The sequence below is a fragment of the Gossypium hirsutum genome, chromosome A08, assembly GCF_007990345.1.
Source record: "Gossypium hirsutum isolate 1008001.06 chromosome A08, Gossypium_hirsutum_v2.1, whole genome shotgun sequence".
Taxonomy (NCBI): Eukaryota; Viridiplantae; Streptophyta; class Magnoliopsida; order Malvales; family Malvaceae; genus Gossypium; species Gossypium hirsutum.
In genome coordinates, this window is record NC_053431.1 from 102,657,415 (window position 1) to 102,679,371 (window position 21,957).

At 32.6% G+C, this 21,957-nt stretch overlaps 3 protein-coding genes across 3 annotated transcripts; 1 reads left to right on the top strand and 2 right to left on the bottom strand.

Annotated features, from left to right (window-relative positions):
• Positions 1–10,541: 10,541 nt before the first annotated feature.
• Positions 10,542–12,653, top strand: LOC107933524 (protein CURVATURE THYLAKOID 1A, chloroplastic). Its single transcript, XM_016865757.2, has 5 exons — positions 10,542–11,043; positions 11,628–11,716; positions 11,812–11,919; positions 12,005–12,076; positions 12,434–12,653. The coding sequence occupies exons 1-5, from the start codon at positions 10,887–10,889 to the stop codon at positions 12,497–12,499; spliced, it is 492 nt and encodes a 163-aa protein (XP_016721246.1). The 5' UTR covers positions 10,542–10,886; the 3' UTR covers positions 12,500–12,653.
• A 930-nt stretch (positions 12,654–13,583) lies between these two features.
• LOC107933525 (eukaryotic translation initiation factor 1A) lies at positions 13,584–15,003 on the bottom strand. The gene has a single exon (XM_016865758.2). The coding sequence runs from the start codon at positions 14,184–14,186 to the stop codon at positions 13,749–13,751; it is 438 nt and encodes a 145-aa protein (XP_016721247.1). The 5' UTR covers positions 14,187–15,003; the 3' UTR covers positions 13,584–13,748.
• Positions 15,004–19,059: 4,056 nt separating this feature from the next.
• On the bottom strand, positions 19,060–21,548 carry LOC107933521 (uncharacterized protein At5g41620). Its single transcript, XM_016865753.2, has 3 exons — positions 21,109–21,548; positions 20,845–20,934; positions 19,060–20,713 (listed from the first exon to the last, which is right to left on the bottom strand). Exons 1-3 carry the CDS (start codon positions 21,364–21,366, stop codon positions 19,868–19,870), a joined length of 1,194 nt encoding a protein of 397 aa, XP_016721242.1. The 5' UTR covers positions 21,367–21,548; the 3' UTR covers positions 19,060–19,867.
• Between the last annotated feature and the right edge of the window lie 409 nt (positions 21,549–21,957).

Genomic DNA, 21,957 nt, shown 5'->3' on the forward strand with positions numbered 1-21,957 from the left:
TGAAAAGATTACCTAGCACTAAGGGCAAATGTATGAAACTCTTTATGATATAAATTTGCTTAGTGGAAGACTCGATAGACCACTAGGTCATTGATTTTGGAGCCATTAACCATATGTGTGTTTCTTTACAAGGGTTCAAGGAAATGAAAGATGTTAGATATAAGAGTCTATAACTACGGACCAGAGACTGGACAAGTGTACACACTATTTGAAACTGGACCAGAGACTGGACCGTGACTTTCAATAATAATGTTGCAATTTTTGGAAATCGTACTCTTATTTGTAATAGATGGATGTCAAACAATCTCTATTATATCAAACCAAATATGTACACACTATTTGAAACTGAATTAACAAATAAAATACTTAAGACTTCTCACTCAAGCGAGGCGTTCCTTTGCATTTGGGACTTTGTCATATTAACCAAGAAAGAATCATTAGACTTGTGAAAGATGACACCCTAAGTTAACTTAAAAAAGTTGATCTTCCACAATGTGGATCTTGTTTGGAATGTAAGATGACTAAGCGATCTTTTAATGCAAAAGGAACGAGGGTCGTAAAACCTTTAGAACTTGTACACACTGATTATGTGGCCCCATTAATGTTAGTGTGCGAAGTGGTTACAATTATTACGTAACTTTTGTAGATGATTAATCCAGATATGAGTATGTGTATCTAATGCACTGCAAGAGTGAAACTCTTGATAAATTCAAAGAGTTTCATGTAGGAGTAGAGAAACAACTAGGTTTACCTATAAAGACACTTCGGTCTGATCGAGGTGGAGAATACTTATTGGATGATTTCTTAGGTTACCTCATAGAGAATGAGATATTATCATAATTAATCACGCCAGGAACTCTTAGTAGAGAGAAGAAATAGAACTTTATTAAACATGGTTCGATCATGACGCTTTGAAATTGGATTGTGTGTCTTGGAACAATTAATGCGATGCACAATAAACAAAGCAAATAATCATGGCACTTTGAAATCTCTTCAGGCCCTGCTAGAACTTCCATGAGACTCGTTAGAGATTTGACTCAACTCATATTACTTTATAACCTTCCTTTTGTTAGCAATTGTTATACCCCCGCCATATCACCTATTGGTGAACCCCTTAAAACTTATATATGAAGATAGAATTTGGCAAACCTTGACTTCACCTCACCAAACGCCACCTCACATAAAGTGGGTTGTGCAATCCCTAAAAGATATATAGAAAAAGTTCTTACTAGCACTAATTAATCTATCAATTCCTCAAGTCTAATGACACTCTGTCTAGTCACATCACATCGACTCTAATAATGCTCCTACCTAACAATCTACTACTTTACTCTTTGTACTTGTAAAGTAGAATGTTCAATGACTATAAACTATGTCTAGCTAACCTCCCTTTATAAATACCTTCTCTCGGCACCTATACAAGGAGAAAATTTATAATAACTTAATTACTAGCATTTTAAACACCCTACAATTATACTTCATTAACCTTTAACCTTCATCTTTAGTGTCTCTCGTTACCATTGCAATGTGCACCATCACCTTGTATAACTTATAGTTATAACACCTTTAATTAACACCAACTTATTCTCAAATTCAATTTTCAGATAATTCTAATTGCTTCTATTTATTAAAAACAATTAAATAAAAAAAATTTAAAAGAATTTCGAATCTTCGGTCTGTACTATCATCACCTCTTAACAAACAAAAGGGTAATGGGTTACCGACAAGATGATATGTCGTCATTCATATGGTTTTACTGATGAAAAGTTAGTGGGACCCAGTTGACGTGTACTAGAAGCTAATATTCGAGAGACAAATTTTAATTGGAAAGGAAACCCTAAGCAAAAAAATTGGTCAACAATGTAATGCAAAATATTAAATTATTTTTTAAATTGAAATATAATTGGAAAATAGCCACTGCCGCCGCATTTTTCTATGAAAGAAATGACATGAATCCCAATCACGTTCACACCTAACCTAATTTTTCTTTCAGCCTCAACATTTATTTACTTATTTCAAAACTAGGTGTTGCAATAATGTGGGTTCGTTACCCTTTTTTATTATATTTGATTTTAGTGTATCATTCTGTTTATTTTGAAAATTTTAATATAGGTAATATTATATATTTATAAATATAAAATACACATAATTATATAAAATATTATTTAATAAGCTTCACGGTATAATCCATTATCAAACAAAAAAAAATTATTTCATAAATTAAACAAGAAAATCATCTCATATCATGCATATAATAATCTATAATTAAACAAATTCAAAATAAATAACAAAAAAATTTAAATTTAAATTTAAATCTAAATATATTTTAAAATTATTTTTTGGTATTAATCGGTACACCATAATTTGTACCGGTACAGAACCTAAATTTTGTTGTTTCAATTTAGTATTGAAACGAATGGTATCAAAATAGAATTTACAACCATAAAAACTATAGGTTGTAAATAGAAAATTAATTAACTTTAACCATTGTTCAATCCCCTTCAAGAAAAACAATTGTTAATCACAAAGTGATTCTAATTATTGACCTTTGCATATTATCATGTTAGAAACCTAACATAGACAAGCTAAGATTGCAACTTAGAGATTCTGAGATGTTAAGTTTGTTAAACATTTATTTGAGAGTTTGGAGTTGAACATGGTTATGGTCTGTCAAAAGTTCAGTGGGCGCGCAGCCTGTTAGTGAACCATTTGGGCAATGCAGCAAAGCCCAAATTTAGGGTCATTTGGATAGTGTTGACCCACACTGATGAACCAACGTCTTCTTGGGTTGGGACTACATCTCAATATTAATAGAAAAAGGAATGTATATGAATAATTACTAAATATTAAATAAAATTAATATATATTTCTTAAAAAAATTATGAGGTGATTTAAAAAATTTTGAATTAACCAATTATAAATATGATAAAACTTTTAAAATTTAAAATTCATATTTTTTTGGTAAAATAACATTTCCTAACTAATTACATAGAAATATTCTGAAAAGAAAAAAACACCCGTTATCTTATCTATTTCTAGAAAATGTAGTACCGTTGTAGGGGGAAGATCAAAGATCTATAATTCTTCTTTTTTAACCAAAGCTAGTTTGGCTAAAAAATCTGCAACTTGATTTCACTCTCTAGGGATGTAATGCAAGATCCACTGATATTCTTGTAACAAAATATTATGGATTCGTCTAATCAAGACCGAATTCAAAGTGGTGGAGATGCTTCCTTGAATTGCTTTAACAACCTCCAAGTTGTCAAATTGAATTATAATCTTATCATGGCCTAGACATTGGCTAAGCTTGAGGCCCTCCAAAATGCCCCAAAGTTCAGCATAAAAAATCAAGCACTTTCATAAGCATATGTTATACCCAGAGAGCCAATCATCATTTTCATCACAGGTTACTCCCCTAGAGGCTACATTTCTTGACTGCAGTTGCAGTACACCGTTAGTGTTGAAGAAGAGTCACTTTCCCGATGACCGTTTTGTATGAATCATAACTTAAGATATGATATAAAACTTAATAAATCATAAATCAAGATCTTATCATGTCAAATTATCAAGAATAAAATAAGAATAAAATTAGATGCAGAAGCATACCTAAATCCATGAATTTCTTGAAGTTTTTCCAAATCTTAGGGATTTGATCTTCCAAATTACCACACAAGAAATTCAGAGAATATTTGCTCTCTAATGATGGGATATTAGAAAAGATATCTTGTATATAATTTTGGGATCATAACCCTAATATTTATAACCTTGTCACATTAGTTCTAATTTTGAATTAGCCCATCATTAATTAGAATTTGATTAGAACTCAATTACTAGAGTACCTACACATATTTGACCCATACTTTATTTAATAATTAAAGCCCAATAAAACTTTAACCAAATTAGATCACTTTTAATTTGGGTTAACCTATCATGATAGTAAATAATAATAACATGTAATTATCCTTATTATATATGTGATGTCCATATTTTCCAACAATATCCCACTTGAACCACATATATATACTAATTATTCTATAATTACATGTCATTATATAACCTTATGAGCTCAAAAATTTTACTATCATATCCAAAAGGTATCCCGAACAATCTCGTCCATTAATTATGCTAACATAGAACCAAGGCGACTTTTGTTACATATACTGTAACTAAACCCATCCCTGGTCACATATATTAGCACAAACAAATGACATAGATCAAGTATGGGTGTGTAGCATGGAAATTACATGCAATATGATAACATGTCTATTTCCAACTAGTCCTCTTTAAACTTAAGTGAGGTCAGTATCAAAATAACAAACAGAGTGAATAAACTGAATACTTTATTTCTGATCAGAAAATAACTAAATATATAAATGTCTGAAAACAAACATAAAACAAATAAAATATAAATTCTCACTAAATCATTATATCCTCAAGCAATGCAGCACTCGTGTGAGTAATGTGCTCATGAAAGACCTTGGGTGGTAAACCTTTTGTGAGCAGATCCGCTATCATGGAGTTTGTCCCAATGTGCTCTATAGATATTTGACCATTTTGCACTCTTTCTTTCACAACTAGGAACTTTATGTCAATATGTTTTGACTTAAATGAACTCCTGCTGTTATTGGAAAACAGCACTGTTGACTTATTGTCACAAAATAATTTGAGTAGTCTTTCTACATTCTCCAAAATGCGTAGCCCTGTGACAAAGTTCCGCAACCATATTCCATGGTTTGATGCCTTATAGCATGCTACAAACTCTACTGCCATAGTGGACGAAGCTACAAGTGTTTGTTTGACACTTTTCCAAGATATAGCTCCTCCAACTAACAGGTAAATATAGCCTGATGTAGATTTCCTACTATTTTGGCACCCAGCGAAATCAGAAGCAAAATACCCTACGACCTCCAAAAAGTCTGATCTCTTATAAGTAAGCATATAATCTTTTGTTCTCTGAAGATATCTCATAACCCTTTTGGCTGCTATCCAATGGTCTATACCAGGGTTGCTTAAATATCTGCCTAACATCCCAACAATGTACGCAATATCCGAACGCATACATACTTGAGCATACATTAAACTCTCAACAACTGATGCATATAGAATCTTTTGCATTCCCTGAATTTCAAAGTTACTTTTAGAGCATTGAGTAAGACTAAATTTGTCTCCTTTAACGACAGGGGTGTCATCTAGTCTACAACTTTGCATGCCAAACTTTTTGAGTATTTTATCGATATAGCTCTTTTGTGATAATCCAAGAATACCTCAAGATCATCTCGATGTATTTGAATTTCTAAAACAAAATAGGCGTGTCCAACATTTTTCATCTCAAAATTCTTAGATAAAAACTTCTTGATTTCGTGCAATAAGCCTATATTATTAGCGGCAAGAAAAATGTCATCGACATATAGAACAAGAAATATGTACTTACTCCCATTGAATTTGTGATACACACAATCATCAACAATATTCATCTCAAAACCGAACGAATAATTATTTGATGAAACTTGTTATACCATTGACGAGAAGCTTATTTGAGTCCATAGATAGATTTTCTCAATTTGCAAACCATATTCTTTGAGTCTTTTGATCCAAAATTTTCTAGTTGCACCATATAAATTGTTTATTCAATGTCACTATTAAGAAACACAATCTTAACATCCATCTAATGTAACTCAAGATCAAAATGAGCAACAAGCATCATGATTATCTTGAAAAAGTCTTTCGATGAAACTGGAGAGAAAATCTCTGTAAAATCAATGCATTCTTTCTGAAAATATCTTTTAGATACAAGACGCGTCTTATGCCTTTCCACATTACCATTTGCATCCCTCTTGGTTTTAAATATCCATTTACAACCAATTGGTTTTGCACCTTCAGGTAATGGGACAAGTTCCCAAACTTTATTATCTTGCATAGACTTATACTCATCTTTCATAACATCAATCCACTTTTGAGAATTAAAACTTTTCATGGCCTGTTGAAAGTTGATTGGATCATCTTCCATCATATTATCATCTTCATGTTCTTGTAGAAATACAACATAATCATCTAGAATATTATTTTTTCTTTCTCTTATAGACCTCCCTAATGGCACTTGTTCTAGAGGTTGTTGAGTTTGTTCTTCTAAAACAATTACCTCATCTTGAATGGGGAGTTATTCAACATTTTCTTGTTGAGGTTCTGGATTCACTTATTGATCAATGATAGGTACGATAACCTGAACATTGTCAAAAGTGATAGTAGGAACTGAGTTAGAATCCAATTCCTCCTCAAAAACAATGTCTCTAACCTTATTTCTCCCTCTCCCAAACTCAACATCCTCAAAAAATGTTGTTGTTCCCGTCTCAAAAATATTCCTCATTATAGGATTATAAAACTTATAGCCCCTAGATCGCTCAGAATAATCGATAAAGTAGTTGCTCACTATTTTAGAGTCCAATTTCTTTTCATGTGGCCTATAAGGCCTTGCCTCAGCTGGACATCCCTAAATGTGAAAATGCTTTAAACTAGGCTTTTGACCAGTCCAAAGCTCATAAGGTATTTTTGCAACTACTTTATTGGGTATTTTATTCAAAATGTAAGTTGTTGTCTTTAATGCTTCTCCCTAAAGGCACTCAGGTAAGGTAGAACGAGCAATTATGCTCCTTACCATACCCTTAAGAGTCTTGTTTCATCTTTCAGCTACACCATTCATACTCAATGATCCAGGCATAGTGTACTGTGGGACAATACCGCATTCCTTTAAGAATTTTGCAAATGGTCCTGAACATTGTTCACCTGAGCCATCATATCTACTATAGTACTCACCACCACGATTAAATCTGACGTTTTTAATGCTTAAGTTGAGTTGATTCTCAACTTCAGCTTTATAAGCTTTAAAAACACGTCTAGAGACTGAGATTTCTCATGAATGAGATATAGGTACCCATAACGTTAGTACTCGTCTATGAATGTTATGAAATATTGTTGACCATTCCAGGATACCGTATGGAATGACCTACGGATATATGTATGAATTAATTTTAAGATGTCCAAAGATCTGTTGGCACCCAATCTTTTGGTTTTGGTATGTTTTCCCTTAATGCAATCAACACAGACACCAAATTCTATGAAGTCAAAAGACTCTAAAATACCATCAAACACAAGGCATTCAACTCTAACTTTTGAGATATGACCTAAGCGCTTATGCCATAATGATGCTGAATTTTCCTTATTTAATTTACGTTTAATACCATGTGATTCCACATGCAAGGTTTCATTATAGGATGCAATTGTTTCTAGCAAATAAAAGTTGTCATAAGTATTTAAATAACCAGTTCCAACAGCATTCGAATTTAAAAACAAATTAAATTGATTGTTTCCAAATGAACAATAATATCGAAATTTGTCCAATGAAGAAATAGAAACTAAATTCCGTCTAAATGACGGTACAATAAAAGTGTCTTTTAAATCCAAATAAAAACCAGTTCCTAATAACAACCTAAGATTCCCAATCGCTTCCACTTTTACCGATTTTCCATCGCCCACGAAGTGTCTTTCACCATCACTTGACTTTCGATAACTCAGGTAACCATGCATGGAAACACTTATGTGAGTAGTAGCACCAAAATCTATCCACCAAGTGTTTCTAGGTATTAAAGTTAAATTAATCTCAGAACAGACCAAACTAAGAATTATACCTTTCTTTGTATGCCAAGCATGATATTTGGTACAATCTTTCTTTACGTGTCCAGACTTGTTACAAAAGAAACAACTCTCGGTAGCTTGTTGTTGTTTCTTTTGAGCTAGACTCTTAGCAGCTTCATTCTGATATTTTATTTTCTTGCCCTTGTCTTTAGGGGCATTGGCCAAATAAGCACTTTCAGACTTATCACGCTTCAACTTTCTTCCTTTTACACACAATGAGAAATGAGCTCATTTAGAGTTCATTGCTCCTTTTGACAGTTATAACTAATTTTAAATTGATTAAACTATGCAGGAAGCGATACCAAAACCATAAGAACAAGCAATTCCTCAGAAAGCTCGATCTTAAGTGCCTTAAGTCTTGAAGCAGTATAGAACATCTCCATAATGTACTCTCTTACCTTTCCTTGACTCTTATACTTCATAGACATCAAAGAAGTCAGAAGTGATGTTATCTCAATTTTATCGTTTTTAGCAAAACGTTTCTCAATTTCATCAAGGAAACCTTTGGCTTGAGTAATCTCTTCAGATTCTGTGCCCTTAAAGGCTTTTGGAATGATGTGTTTCATGATCATTAGACTCATGCAATTTGAACGATCCCACCTCTCAAAATCCCTCTTAACATCAGGGGTGCTTTCCGCAATAAGAGGTGCAGGTTGTTCATCCCTTAATGCAAGGTTTATGTCTATATAGGCAAGCACTATAAGTAAGTGTCTTTTCCATTCCTTAAAATTAGTCCCATTAAGCATGGGTATAGAATTTATATTAGCAGATATTGTGGCAATAGAATATGAATTAGCTGAATATAGAACAAATAAAAACAAGCTCACATCAATATTCATAATTAAACAATAAATTCAAGATAATGTCTAATCCCATCTCAAGATACCAAGCACAACATTAATATCAAGTCTTTGGATAGTAATATTAACAGTAAGCGATACTCTTGTTGTAGCAATCAAACATTGACAATAAATAATGTCAAACAATTAATTAATCTTTAGACTAACTTATTACTCATACAAAATACCTTATAATTGTCACACATTTATTACCACAGATGTCATTGAAATTCTACCAAATATTAACTTACCTTTGAGTCAATCAATAAACGCATGAATCACAAAAACATATAATCATCTTGATATTTCAAATAAACTAATCTACACAAAAGAGGTCACTTTGGCGACATTTTGTTTCAACTAATCTATTTAAAATATTTGACATCCTTAATTAAAAGTCAAAATCTGAATCTATTTGTTTCAAAATATTTACCTTAATTTCATCTTTCAATCGAATTAAAAGATAATCATATATATTTATATAATTTTTCAAAACAACATGCATTAAACCAATCAAAGCATGCATATATTATATATTTATATATATAAATGAAACATACGAAACTAAAGCATGCATATATTATATATTTATGTATATAAATGAAACATACGAAACTATGAACTTCTTTTCCAATTTTTTTTAACTAAATGTCATACAGATTTATTATTTATTCATTTAACAGAAATTGAAACATAGGACAATGAAGAATGAAAAAAAAATATTGACTTTAACATGATCATTCACTGAAGTAAAATATTTTAAACTCTATAATTAAATTTATCAATTTGAAAATCACCCAAATTAAAAATTAAAATAAATCCCTAAAATTTTAATATGAATTCAAGATAATCAAGATATTAAAAAAATACTTTAATATAAACCTTCAAAGATGTTATCCGAAATATAAAACCCATGAAATTTTATAAATCAATCATTCAAATGAATAACCTTAATCAATTCCCAATTATTTAATATGTTCGAGGCTCGGATGTCACTTGTTAGAATTATTAATTAAGATATGATATAAAATTTAATAAATCATACATCAGGATCTTCTCATGTCAAATCATTAAGAACAAAATAAGAATAAAACTAGATGCAGAAGCATACCTAAATCCATAAATTCCTTGAAGTTTTTCCTGATCTTGGGAATTTGATCTTCCAAATTAGCACACAAGAAATTCAGAGAATATTGCTCTCTCTTTCTTAAGGATGGGATATTAGAAAAGATATCTTGTATATAATTTGGGGACCATAACCCTAATATTTATAATCTTGTCATATTAGTACTAATTTCTAATTAGCCCATCATTAATTAGAATTTGATTAGAACTCAATTGCTAAAATATTTACACGTATTTGACCCATATTTTATTTAATAATTAAAGCACAATAAAACATTAACCAAATTAGATCACTTTTAATTTGGTCTAACATATCATGATAGTAAATAATAATAACATGTAATTATTCTTATTATATATGTGATGTCCATATTTTTCAACACGTTCTTCATAGGATAAATCATGGCAACCAACCATTTCTGTATTAAAGGTCGAAAAGAAATGTATGGCCCAACTATACGAAATTTTGATTACGTCACTTGGGCTCCAAAATTTTTCCTGAAAAATAAAATGATTGTGATTCCTCCATATGTGCCAAGCAAGAATTCTAAAAAGGCATGCCCAATTGATTCCTCCCTCATGGATCATAGTATTATCTTACACATTAAAAAGAATCCAATCGAAGTATTAAAATTCATATTTTAACAAAACTAGACTTGAACAATTTTATTTAACTAAATTAAAAAAAATTAAAATGATAAATATTTTTTAACAGCTTTCAAATTAAATGGTAAATTTTCGATAAAATTCAAGTTATATTTTTATATAAAAAAATACCTTGATTTATAGAAAAATTAATATACCTTGAGTGAAAGTTTTTGACGATAATCAAAGTCGTGATAACCCGCCCATTTAAAAGGTGTAGCTAGTGGGCTATGACCCCTTATTACTCAAAACATGGATTGCATATAGATAGGGAACGAACCAATCATAATCCTCCTTCAAAAATCTTATCCACCTGTCAATCACTCCATTCGTCTGCCACCAAAACCTCACCCACACTAATAATACCATTTTTTATTATTACTTTTAGGTAATTCAAACATTCAGACAAAAATAAATTAGAAAACGAATTTTTTCTAAGAAGAGCTTTTTTTTTTTTTTTTTTTGAAAGCAAGGAAGAATACTACTGTGAAAGAAGGCAGCAAAAGGAAAGGAAAGGATAGGATTTGTAGCGTTCAAGAGGGCGCTTATCTATCTCAGAAATAGCAGTAATTAATTTTTGAGGAAAAAATGGCGGCAGCAGCAGCATCAGCTTCCATGTCGGCCACCGCCGTCTTGATTCCACGTGTTCCTGCAGCCGTTAGAACAACCCACTGTTCCGCCTTGCCGCCTGTCCCTCCTCGCGTTTCCACCGCTTCCTTTTCCTCGTCCGTTAAGCTAACTCCAGGTACTGCTGTTAACATTCTCCCTTTTAACGCCTCACTTCACTTGCCTGCTCTTCCTTTTGTTTGATTTTACTGAATGAAAATGAAAGCTTAATGGTCATAGAAGTTAAGAGTTCACTTCTATATCCTGTTCTTCCAAACACCATATTCGGAATTGAGATTGGTTTTTTCGGAAATGAAATCATTGGTGGTGGGTGTAGGATCAGAAACGTTATATTGGTGACAATCACACGTGTTAAGAGTAGTTGCAGTAAACTAATTATGGAGGCTTTTGTCTGAAAAAATGGGTCAATCTTTTGGACGATAATATGGGAGTTGGGACCCCAAATTTCAAATGGGGATGAATTGGTACCAATTCAAGTATGGGATAGAATGCAAGTAACAACTCTGGATGAATGTCGGACATGTTCGTATAACATGAATAGATAGGTAAAACAACTATGAAGTGGTCTAATATATAGCGCTCTTCCTTTATAATGCCACAACAACAAATAGTTTTATTTGGTTGTCTCTGTCATAGTATATGCATTTGACTTTGAGCTACGTATTCCTTGGCCTTCTATTTACCCTGTTGTTTTTGGTACAGAATCCCGGAGGTTTCCTTTTCTCCAAACAAAAGCAACAGAAGACACCTCTGTCGATACCGGGGAGCTTTTTGATGACTTGAAAGAAAAAGTGAGAAAATGGTGGCCTGCACATAATCAATTTCTTGCTCTTTTAACCTGCTGAACTGAGTGCCTGACTTGGCTTGTTTTTTCGTGGTTTTCTAGTGGGATAAAGTTGAGAACAAGACCACGGTTCTTCTTTATGGTGGTGGGGCAATAGTTGCCGTTTGGCTATCATCTATTCTTGTTGGCGCCATTAACTCAGTGCCCTTGGTAAGTGGAACTCTTCATGCTACACTTTATAACTTGTTTTATATGCTAATCCTATCTGAAATCAATGCATTTCTGTGCTTCTCAGCTTCCAAAGATAATGGAGTTGGTTGGACTTGGATATTCAGGATGGTTTGTCTATAGATACCTTCTCTTCAAGGTAAGTTTTCAGTCAAATATATATGGTCCCATGTATTTTTTGTGTGGAATAATCCAAGTTCTTTATGGGTGAGCCACATCATTTAAACACTTGCAAATTGTTCAACTTGATAACTCTAAAGGGAAATTTACAAATGCATGAAGAGACAATGATGTATTTGATGGTTTTGAATCAGCATTTTTTTGTTGCAAGTGCTCACTTTGAACTTTTAAATCTAGCTTATATATTAGAGGTGGTGTTCAACTTAAAAGAGTGGATTAATTTACGATTAAAATCAAATTGGTTATCAGACTATAGTATCAGATCATATATATGAACACTAAAAGCCGTGTGCTAAAAACATGCGTATTACCTCAGTCAAGCAGGAAAGAACTAGCTACGGATATTGAGGCACTGAAGAAGAAGATTGCTGGAACTGAATAGATGTACAGGATTGGCAATGGCATGCTAATCTGGCCTTCTTGTATCCTCTAAAAGAGACATCTTTATTCTGTAATTGTAGGGATTCCTTGTATGAATTCTTGTCACCTTTATATTTCCCCTGTTCCTGGAATAAAACTTGTCAATTTTATGCGCATGCCTCTAGTTTTCCTACTACATATAAATGCCATGTTTAGTGCAGAGATATCCCATTTCTTCCATTAAAATGTACAGTGACTCGCCCTATTATCATGTCAAGGTTCATGAACTCTGCAGAAACAAAACAACAAATTCGAGCATGCAAATGCCAACACTTCTTAATATCTCTCAAGAAACCATAGTTAAATTGCAAATCTTTTCCTATACAACAGAGTCGCCTGAATGTCATTCTAAAGCTGGAGAAGCTTTCTAGAGGTAGGAGGAACCGATATATAACATTCATAGTTTAATATTAACCAGCTGCCACCAAATTCAATACCCAGATTGATATCATACTTGAGACTCACATTAGCACACAACTCTGCATCCCCCCCCCCCTGGGGCCCGAAAAAGAAAAGGTAACCATATCCAACACGTATTTGGACATTGATATTAGGAATAGGATCCTCTAGATATATGAAAAATTTTCAAAACAATTGAGTATACCCATATCCGGCACTCACCACCTAATCCTAATCAACATAACATAGACCATAATACATGAAATTGTCACCTATCATCTTGGTTATGGTCAAACAATGGTGATTAATGCCTTCCAGTAACAGCAATGGTTCTGGCTACAAAAAGCCAGAAACCAATATTCTTCAATTTCCATACAACAATAAAAATCTAACAAAAAGAAGAAAACATTGAAATCAAAACCATAATATTCCCACAAAACTTTGAAATCAAAGCCACCCTGCAATCAAATAGAACTCCCCAATGGAATAAAGGACTCAGACCACAACCACAATCAAAATCTTAACTAATTCTCAAAAGAAAATGATAACATGAAAGCAAATAAAACAAAATCCGCCAGCCAAACTCAAAAATCAACCCATACTAAATTGCAATATTCAGAAATGAGGACAAAATATGAAAACCCATGTCAAATTTAAAGAGAAAACAATGCCATTAACATAATAAAAGGTAAATCCATGTGTAATAACATAAATCCAGCATCCATTGTGCTTAATAAAGCATGACCATACGGCAAATATCACCACCATATCTTAAAATAAATTCAAAAATGACAAAAAAGAAGAAGAGAAATTTAAATCTTATCGATGTCCTCATCCTCGAACTCGATGTAGTCATCGCCTGCACCATCATCTTCCTCATCAATGCCGCCAGCAATCCCTTCATTCAACCTGGTATTCTCGGGTAGCTCACCATAAGCTTTGAGAAGCCTAGCTTCATCGGGCATGTATTTCAAGATGACGTCAGCCTTGTCATCTTGATAATCCCTAAGGCCGACGAGGATGATGTCGCCGGCGGCGATCCAGACCTTCTTGTGCATCTTCCCCCGGATGTGGCAGAGGCGCTTGGTGCCGTCGATGCACATAGCTTCGCAGCGGCCGTTACCCAACATGCGTGAGACTTGGGCGTATTCTTGGCCATCTTCTTTGAAGATAAGCTCACGTTTCTCGTCATCGGCCTCGTTCTTTCCCCTCTTACGGTTCTTTCCTCCCTTTCCTTTGTTCTTCGGCATCTTTGGCTCTTCGCAACGATTGCTCTCCCCCCTTCTTCAGATGGAAAAGTAAACCCTAATTTTTAATTTTAATTTGAAGATTCTTCTTTTTCTTTTCTATAATTTTTGGCTTTATTCACGTTTTAGCCCCCAAACTATTCCCATTTTCCCACATTGATACCTAAATTTTTATTGATCCCATATCGATACCTCAACTTTACTTCTGTTAATATTTCCACTACAAATGCCAAACGGCGTTTTAAAAAAATTAGGTACCCAATCAGATTTAGACACGTATTTTTTGGGTTTTGTTAAATAAATTTTTTAAACAACAAATAAAAAAAGAAATTATTTAATTTTATATTTTTTACCATTACTTGTTCTTCTGCCCTTTTCTCTCTAGAACCAAAATGCTCTGCCCTCTCTCTAAAACTAGAACCCAGGTTGCCAGGTTCGGTGCTGGCCGCCGCGCCTACTGCCATGCTGGCCACTGTCGCCGGTGGCCTACGAAGCCCCAAGCTTTACTCGAAGTTCGTTTTTTCATGGTCTTTCTAAATCTGAAATCGGTTTCATCAAAATAAAATTTGCAAGCTAACTTTCTCCGATCTCCCTCTTCCACCGTCGGATCAACCAAATTTTCATATTTTTATTTTATTTAAGGTTATGTATATATTTAATAAAAATTATACTATTTATAATAGAAAAACAAGTGCCGCAATCTGATTGGGTTTCGATTTTTTTAACGCGGTTTGACATTTTGGATTGAAAATGTTAACAGAAGCAAAGTTGAAGTGTCAATATGAAAAATAGGTATAATTTAAGGGCTAAAACATGAATAAAGCTTTAATTTTTCCTCTTCTTTCTCGATAAATAATATTTAGAATGCCTCTATTTCTTTTCTTTTACTTTGCCCAACCTATTTTTTAATTTTTATCTTTGTTTATATTTAGTTAAAAACTTCTACTCTTCATAAAATTAAAATTTAATCTTATAATTTTATTTTTAGAATTTAATTTTTCTATTTTTCAAATTTCAAAATCTAGGTTCAACTATTAACGCTATTTAAATTATTTTTGTTAAATTCAAGTCTATTACGATGTTATTTTTTTAGTTACTTTATTATCAAGTGAATATTTTTTTTATTTTAAAATGTCACACCAACAAATTTAACAAAAATATTAACAACATTAACGATTGGACCTTAATTTCAAATTTTAAAAAATAAAAAACTAAATTTCAATAAATAAAAATATAGGAATTTAATTCTAAATTTGTAAATAGTATAACAACCTATAACATATTTTAATCTTCTATTTATAATAGAGAAGCCGTTCACTTGCAAAATTTACCAACTAAATTATTTTTACTTTTTACTTTTATATGTCAAGTTGTCCATTTAAAAAATGGGTAAGTCTTTGAACAAAAGTTTCAGGTTAAAGTTTATGTTATAGGATTAGAACTTTAGTCTAACAAACCATACTGTTTTAGGCAATAACTTTGTTTCAATTTTGCTTAAGTTAGCCTAACTCTTGAAAAGTGAGAATTCACAAATAAATTAACAAAAGCAAACTCTCAAGCAAAGAAACAACAAATGAATAGAAAATGACATAAGAAAGCAAATGCACACCAAATGTATTTGATTACTCTTCAATAGGATGACTACAAATGATGAGGAAGACCTCTATTTATAGTTGAGCTCCTTAGATCCAATGATACAATTTAAATTACATCAACGACTAAGATTAATGTCTATCTACAATATAAAAATTTTAAGGGATTTAAACACTATACAACCTTATCCCTTTAGAATTACAATATTTACATTGTTAACCTTAATTTACTAGAGTGTTTTACTAGGCCACCAAGGCTTCAAAGTAAATGGGCATCCCTTTATGTTTTACGAATCAGACCAGTCCAAAATGGGTTAAATGAGCTCAAATTGATCAGTTGACCTCATTAGGTGATTTTGTGTCCATTAGTCACGAGCTTTGATTTGTTGCCCGTGACATTCTCCTCAACCCATTCTTGCGAAGCCCTTGTCACGTGCTCGAAAAAATGCTGGTTAAACTCATCTCAGAACTGCCACAATGCCTCAACTGATTCCCAACTAGTCACTTTGTTAGGTAGTTCCCTACCTTGAGACATTCGCCTCGGCTTATATCTAACTCACATTGTTTTTCCCCCTTATACATCTTGGTCGAAGAGTCCACTCTTACTTACCCTTGTTGTGACCTCAATTGAGATCCCCTTGATGCTCACATAAAGGCTTTGGCATGTCCACATTAAACATTAGGTTAACCTTAAATATTGTTGCTAATTCTAGTTTATAAGACACTTGACTTATCTGCTTCTAAACTCTGAAAAGGCCTTTGTGCCATTGCTAAATCAATGGTAAGCGCTAATGTAAAAAACTAGAAAATTGTTTGAGATGTACCTTGCTAATCACATTTACTTGATTTAACTATCCAATTTGCATTACTTCTTTGCCCACAATGTTTGATGCAAAACATCAGTGGTAGCCCCATTGACAACTCAACAGCTTTTAAAATTACACAATGTGTAAATGTTAAGAGTTAATTTTTTTTAAATTAAGGCTAAATTAATACAATATATAAATGTTAAGGGTTAAAGCTATTATTATGTCAATTTTAAAAGCTATCACATCATCTTTCTATTAACTATTTAACAACTGGTGGCAAAAAAAAAATTTATTGAATACTATTTTGTAACTTTTTATGGTTAAGTTACTAAAAAATAAACTTATCGATAGTTGGGTGACCACAAGTATAGTTTACCCAAAAACATAAAACATTTTTCAAATATAAGTAGCACATTAAAGAAGATGTCAAGCTTAGGTGTCAAATGATATATTAAGCCTTTAAAAATATAAGTCTAATTATTAACATTATTCATTAAATTCACAAGTGCAATATTTTGAAAAAAAAACTTGTAACAAAAAGAAATGAGATTATAAGGAATTGAAATTTTAAAAATAATGAACCATATTAACAAATAGAGTTGTATTTTTAAATTTGAAAAAGTAAATCAATTAAAATTTGAAAATAAAATAAAAGGAAAAATAATAAAAAAGAAATTTACAGGAACATCATTTAGATAAAAAAGAAAGTCCTAAATTTGATGCCAATTTTTCATTTTCATAGTGTCAATTATTAATATTTGTTTAGCTGGTCAGCTACTAAAACCTTTTACTATGGACCATGCCTGTCATATGATTATAGAAAAGCACTAAAATTTAAAATTTAATTATTATTAGTAAAATAAATAAAGAATAAAAATACTGTTTGATTATTAATAAAAAAAATAAAGAATAAAACAAGAAAATATAACCTTTTGAGTTGACTCAATGCAAACAATGTAGTTGGAGTGGATTTTCAAGTTTCTTACTCGCGAAAGAAGAAAACGGAGCTCCCTTCACTCCAATACCGTAAAGATGAAGGTAACAACGTCTCCTAGTTCATGCAAACCCTCAGCAGCGTACCCCTCATGCCCATTTTTACGCATCCAAGGGCATCCATGAACTAGCAGCCGTAGCCTACCGTCATTTCCTTTTAGGTTTGGAGTTCAGAGAGCCCCGTCTGAACCTTCAACAACAGTAAGTGCTATGTCTGTAGAAGACTGTGAGAGTAAAGGGATAATTGGGGTTCCTTATATAGACCTAAATGTGAGGAATAAGAAGCAATCCGGGCCGTCCAATTATTCATGGAGGGAGGAATATAAGAGATTTTGTTGTCCATGAATTGATTAAGGCGAAATTATTATTATTTTGAATTAATTAAGACGGAATTATATGTAGTGATAATGCGGTATCTTTTTAATCATGATAACTTATTATTATTGGTCCGCCTGACCTTTTTTTTTCTTTGCTATAATTTACTTCTTAATTATGAATTACTATTAGTTTGATTCGATTGTTTTTTTTTTTGAATTATTTATTGATTTTAGTTTTTTTATATTATTTATTTTGACAAAAAAAAGTTTTTCTTTTTTTTTTCCTTTAGATATTATTTAATAAAGTTTTAAAATTTTTATAATAAGTAATTTTAAAATATATAATTGGTCAAGTGAATTAAAAATAATCAATAAAAATAAAAAATTTTATATAGGAAATATAAGTTATTTTTATTATTTTAAATATAAAATATTTATTTTCAAATCATAAAAAAATTAAAATTAACTACAAGTTAAATATAAATAACATCCTTAATTTGAATTGATTGGGATTTTTTTCCTTAACCCTAATTATGATTAGTAGAATTTATGAGAGTAATTTTCTTCTTCAACCAGGATGACTGCTTTAGATTCCTTAATTTATTTACATGTATAAATTAAATTAAATGGTAAATTGTTGTTGCAATCACTACGGATTAGAACAGAATGAATATTCATCACCATGTCCATAGTGAAATATATTCTTTAGCAGCTGGTTGCTTTCCAGAGTGGTCCACTACATAAAAAGATGAACAATAATGTTAAACAAATCGCTTTGAAGAAAAAAGGTTCAGGTGCCATAATATTTTTAATTTCATTACCAGTCCAAGCAATTTAATTAAGCAGCTAACTATGAAGGTGCTCCCCTTTCACTTCATCAATAATGGATTTAAAGCACCAATGCTATTTAAAATAATAATTATAAAGTGTTATGGCGGATGCTGGGGTCATTTCTGGGTGAGGTAAAGTCGTTCCTTATCAATTGGATTCTGGGTTTTTTACACACACACACACAAATATCATGTTCATATTCTGAACTGCTTTTGGCTTTGTTTAATGGCTATGAAAGTACACTTATGTAGATAATGCGATCACTCACGTCGACCATCCAAATCAAAACATATTTCACAGTCAAAAAGCAAACATATGTACTAATCAGAGTTGGTTTAATAAATGCTGCACTGAATGTATATCTAATAATTTAGTGGGAAACTAGCACAAATGTTGGATATCATTTGAGAGATGAAAATAATTGTAAAAGGCAATTCTAGAAACAATCTTTGAATTGAAACTATTGCTGGCCTTTTCTAGTGATTTTGCTTTCAATGGATTCTTTTGGCAGTTTCTGAGAAGAATCCGATTTTCCCAACTCTTTCAACTTCGATACCCATTGTTCAGCAGGACTAGCTTGGCCATTGTATACTGATTGAGTAACGCGTGAATCTTCCTGTTGTTCCAATAGGGTCGGAAGCGTGTAAATTATTGTACTAAAAAATCACACAAAGTTCAATTCCCAGGGAAGAGAGGTGGATCACAAGGATCTCTTAAATACCAAGTCTTTCCTTAGTCAGAATATTACTTCTAACGTAATTTAATAGCACAATTAAATACTACTATTATACCCTCAAATATTGAAAGAAAAATAGGACAAAAAGAACATAAGAGTTTTAACTAGGTTCGGTAAATTATACCTACGTCCTCGGGCACTAACACCAGATGATAACTTTACTATCTCCAAAATATTACAAACAAATAGAATTCCTTAAGAATTCTCAAATGGGAGAAGAAAGAAAACTAAGAGAGAAAGATTGGTTGGGATGATGTAAATGAGAAATGGTTAGGCCTATTTATAGTTGAGTTTCAGGGACTAACTTGCAAATGGCCTAAAAAATTAGGGACCAAAATTGCAATTATCCCATTCAACTTTAAACAACTTGCCTACCATTTTTTTCTTTCGGTGCCACTTGCACCTCTCATTTTTTTGACTTTTCAACACACCTTTTAATTTGTCTTTTCAACACTTCCTTGAGGCCATTCTCGGGATGAACCTTGTCATTGACTTGCCCTCGCAAACGATGCAGTTTACGGCCCTTGCTGCCTTCCCGAGACCTTAACTTTGCGGTTTTATTAAGTTCATAACGGTGTTTGTCGCCATCACTAACAGCTTCGTTTAATGGAAAGGACTCTAAAGAATGTATGCGTGAGCCGTTCCCCTTAAGGTCACCTATTCTCGATTCGATCAAGCATTTAGCTTCCAGAAAAGTTTGCATATCGAGTCTTAACTTGTCATCAAGCCATGCCTCTGAAACATGGAGAATTAGCCGGTCATGGTTTTCCCCATCGACCCTATGTTTCTGCTTTAAGCATTGAACCTCCTCTTCATATTCTCTTATTCCTCTAGCAAATTCATCACACAGATCCTCCATTAGAATTCGTGCTTTCCTTTCTCTCTCGAGCTCTTTCAATGCATTGGCGAAACATGATTTTACCTCGGAGTGTTCTTGAGCTAGCTTGCGGTGCAAGCTTTCGGATCGCTTTCTTAACTTCCTCTCATCACTTAGTGATTGAATGGCAACTTCGATTCTATCTTGCTCCTTGTTCTTCATAACAAGTTTGTCTTGCTGCAACACTTTGATCCGAGCTCGAGAACTATCGATTTCTGTTTTCAAAGCCTTAACCAATGACATGTTGGACACATGCTGTTCTTCGAGTGCCCAGATTCGGTCAAACACCTTGAGTAACTCCGATGATGTCTTAAGCCTATAACCAGATCCTCCTAAAGAAGTACATGACGTGATTGCAGGGTTATAAGATGCCACCTGCAAAGAAATCAAAATATAAACATATCAGCCAATACATTTGCAGTAAAGTAATATGATTTGATAATCATTAAAAAAAAAGGAAAACGAAACAGATAATTATATAGAGATTAGTGGGGATAGATGTTGACCTCAAGTGAGCTTGATGGGGATATGGGGCTTAAAAAACCATTCTCACTTCTTTCAACTGATGCTGCATTATGCCTCCTCAAGCTACTTGGCTGACATGATATTCAGGGTAAAACATTAAGCAAAGTCTCGGATTCACATCAAAGCGAAAACATAAGCCCGAAGAACCATTAGTAAAACTTCAAACAAAAAAGCTTGAAACTTTTAAAAACAACAAAACGCTTTTCTATTTGGTCTACTCATAAAGAAAGAAAGCGAGTGCCAACCAGATGAAGACGATGATAAGCATCAGCATGAAAACCCTTATCCTGAACATAGTGAGGGCGAAGGTTGGGAGGCAGTTTAGGCATAACAGGGGGTGGGGAAAGAGGTTGAAGTTGCCAAAGGTTGGCACAGAGTGTTCTAGCGGAAACAGGAGGAGTCAAGTGTTGGGTGGAGTCAAAATGTGGCCAAGGCGTTGATGGAGTAGAGGGGCCAGCTCTTTTCCCTACCATCACCCTCCCCCTTCTCACCTTTTTCGCCATTGATTCTTGCTTCTCTTCTTTTTTCTATTTTTTCATTATTCTTCATCTCATTGTATCAACTCATTCTCATAGCTATTTGTGGGCTGTTTGTTTCTTTGTTTCTTTTTTTTCTTTTTTCCAACCATTAATGGACTTTGGATTCTCTTATTTATTATTGGGCATTGAAGCTTTAACTTAGATTTGTAAATATAAATAATGAAAATTAACCAGTTAATGTTTTAAGAAAGGGAAAACAATATTCATAAAGTTTTCAATTTGATTTTGAAGGTTTAATATAATTATTAAATACTAAGAATCTAAAATAATACAGTGTAACTCCTACCTTAATTACATTCAATATTCACCCATAAATTAACATTCATTATAGATTCAAATTATATATATAATAGCTGGGTACCATGATTTATTCATATCAATTAAAAATTTACAGCAAAAATTTTAAAAAGAAGTGAGATTTGAAATTTTTTTGTAGGTTATAGTGTTATAACATGATGTGGCACGTTAAATCATCATTTCAAATAAAATTTTTAGTTTAAATTATACAATTGGTCCCTATATTTTTTTCGTTTTAAGCAATTTAATTTTTTTAGT

What these genes read in the sequence shown, in the direction of transcription:
- LOC107933524 (XM_016865757.2), top strand. Translation starts at nt 10,887, where the DNA reads ATGGCGGCAGCAGCAGCATCAGCTTCCATGTCGGCCACCGCCGTCTTG. An exon ending in GTCCGTTAAGCTAACTCCAG is followed by an intron (nt 11,044 to 11,627) that starts GTACTGCTGTTA and finishes TTTTTGGTACAG; the next exon opens with AATCCCGGAGGTTTCCTTTT. An exon ending in TTGATGACTTGAAAGAAAAA is followed by an intron (nt 11,717 to 11,811) that starts GTGAGAAAATGG and finishes GTGGTTTTCTAG; the next exon opens with TGGGATAAAGTTGAGAACAA.
- LOC107933525 (XM_016865758.2), bottom strand. Translation starts at nt 14,186, where the DNA reads ATGCCGAAGAACAAAGGAAAGGGAGGAAAGAACCGTAAGAGGGGAAAG.
- LOC107933521 (XM_016865753.2), bottom strand. Translation starts at nt 21,366, where the DNA reads ATGGCGAAAAAGGTGAGAAGGGGGAGGGTGATGGTAGGGAAAAGAGCT. An exon ending in CTTATCATCGTCTTCATCTG is followed by an intron (nt 20,935 to 21,108) that starts GTTGGCACTCGC and finishes ATATCATGTCAG; the next exon opens with CCAAGTAGCTTGAGGAGGCA. An exon ending in CCCCATCAAGCTCACTTGAG is followed by an intron (nt 20,714 to 20,844) that starts GTCAACATCTAT and finishes ATTTCTTTGCAG; the next exon opens with GTGGCATCTTATAACCCTGC.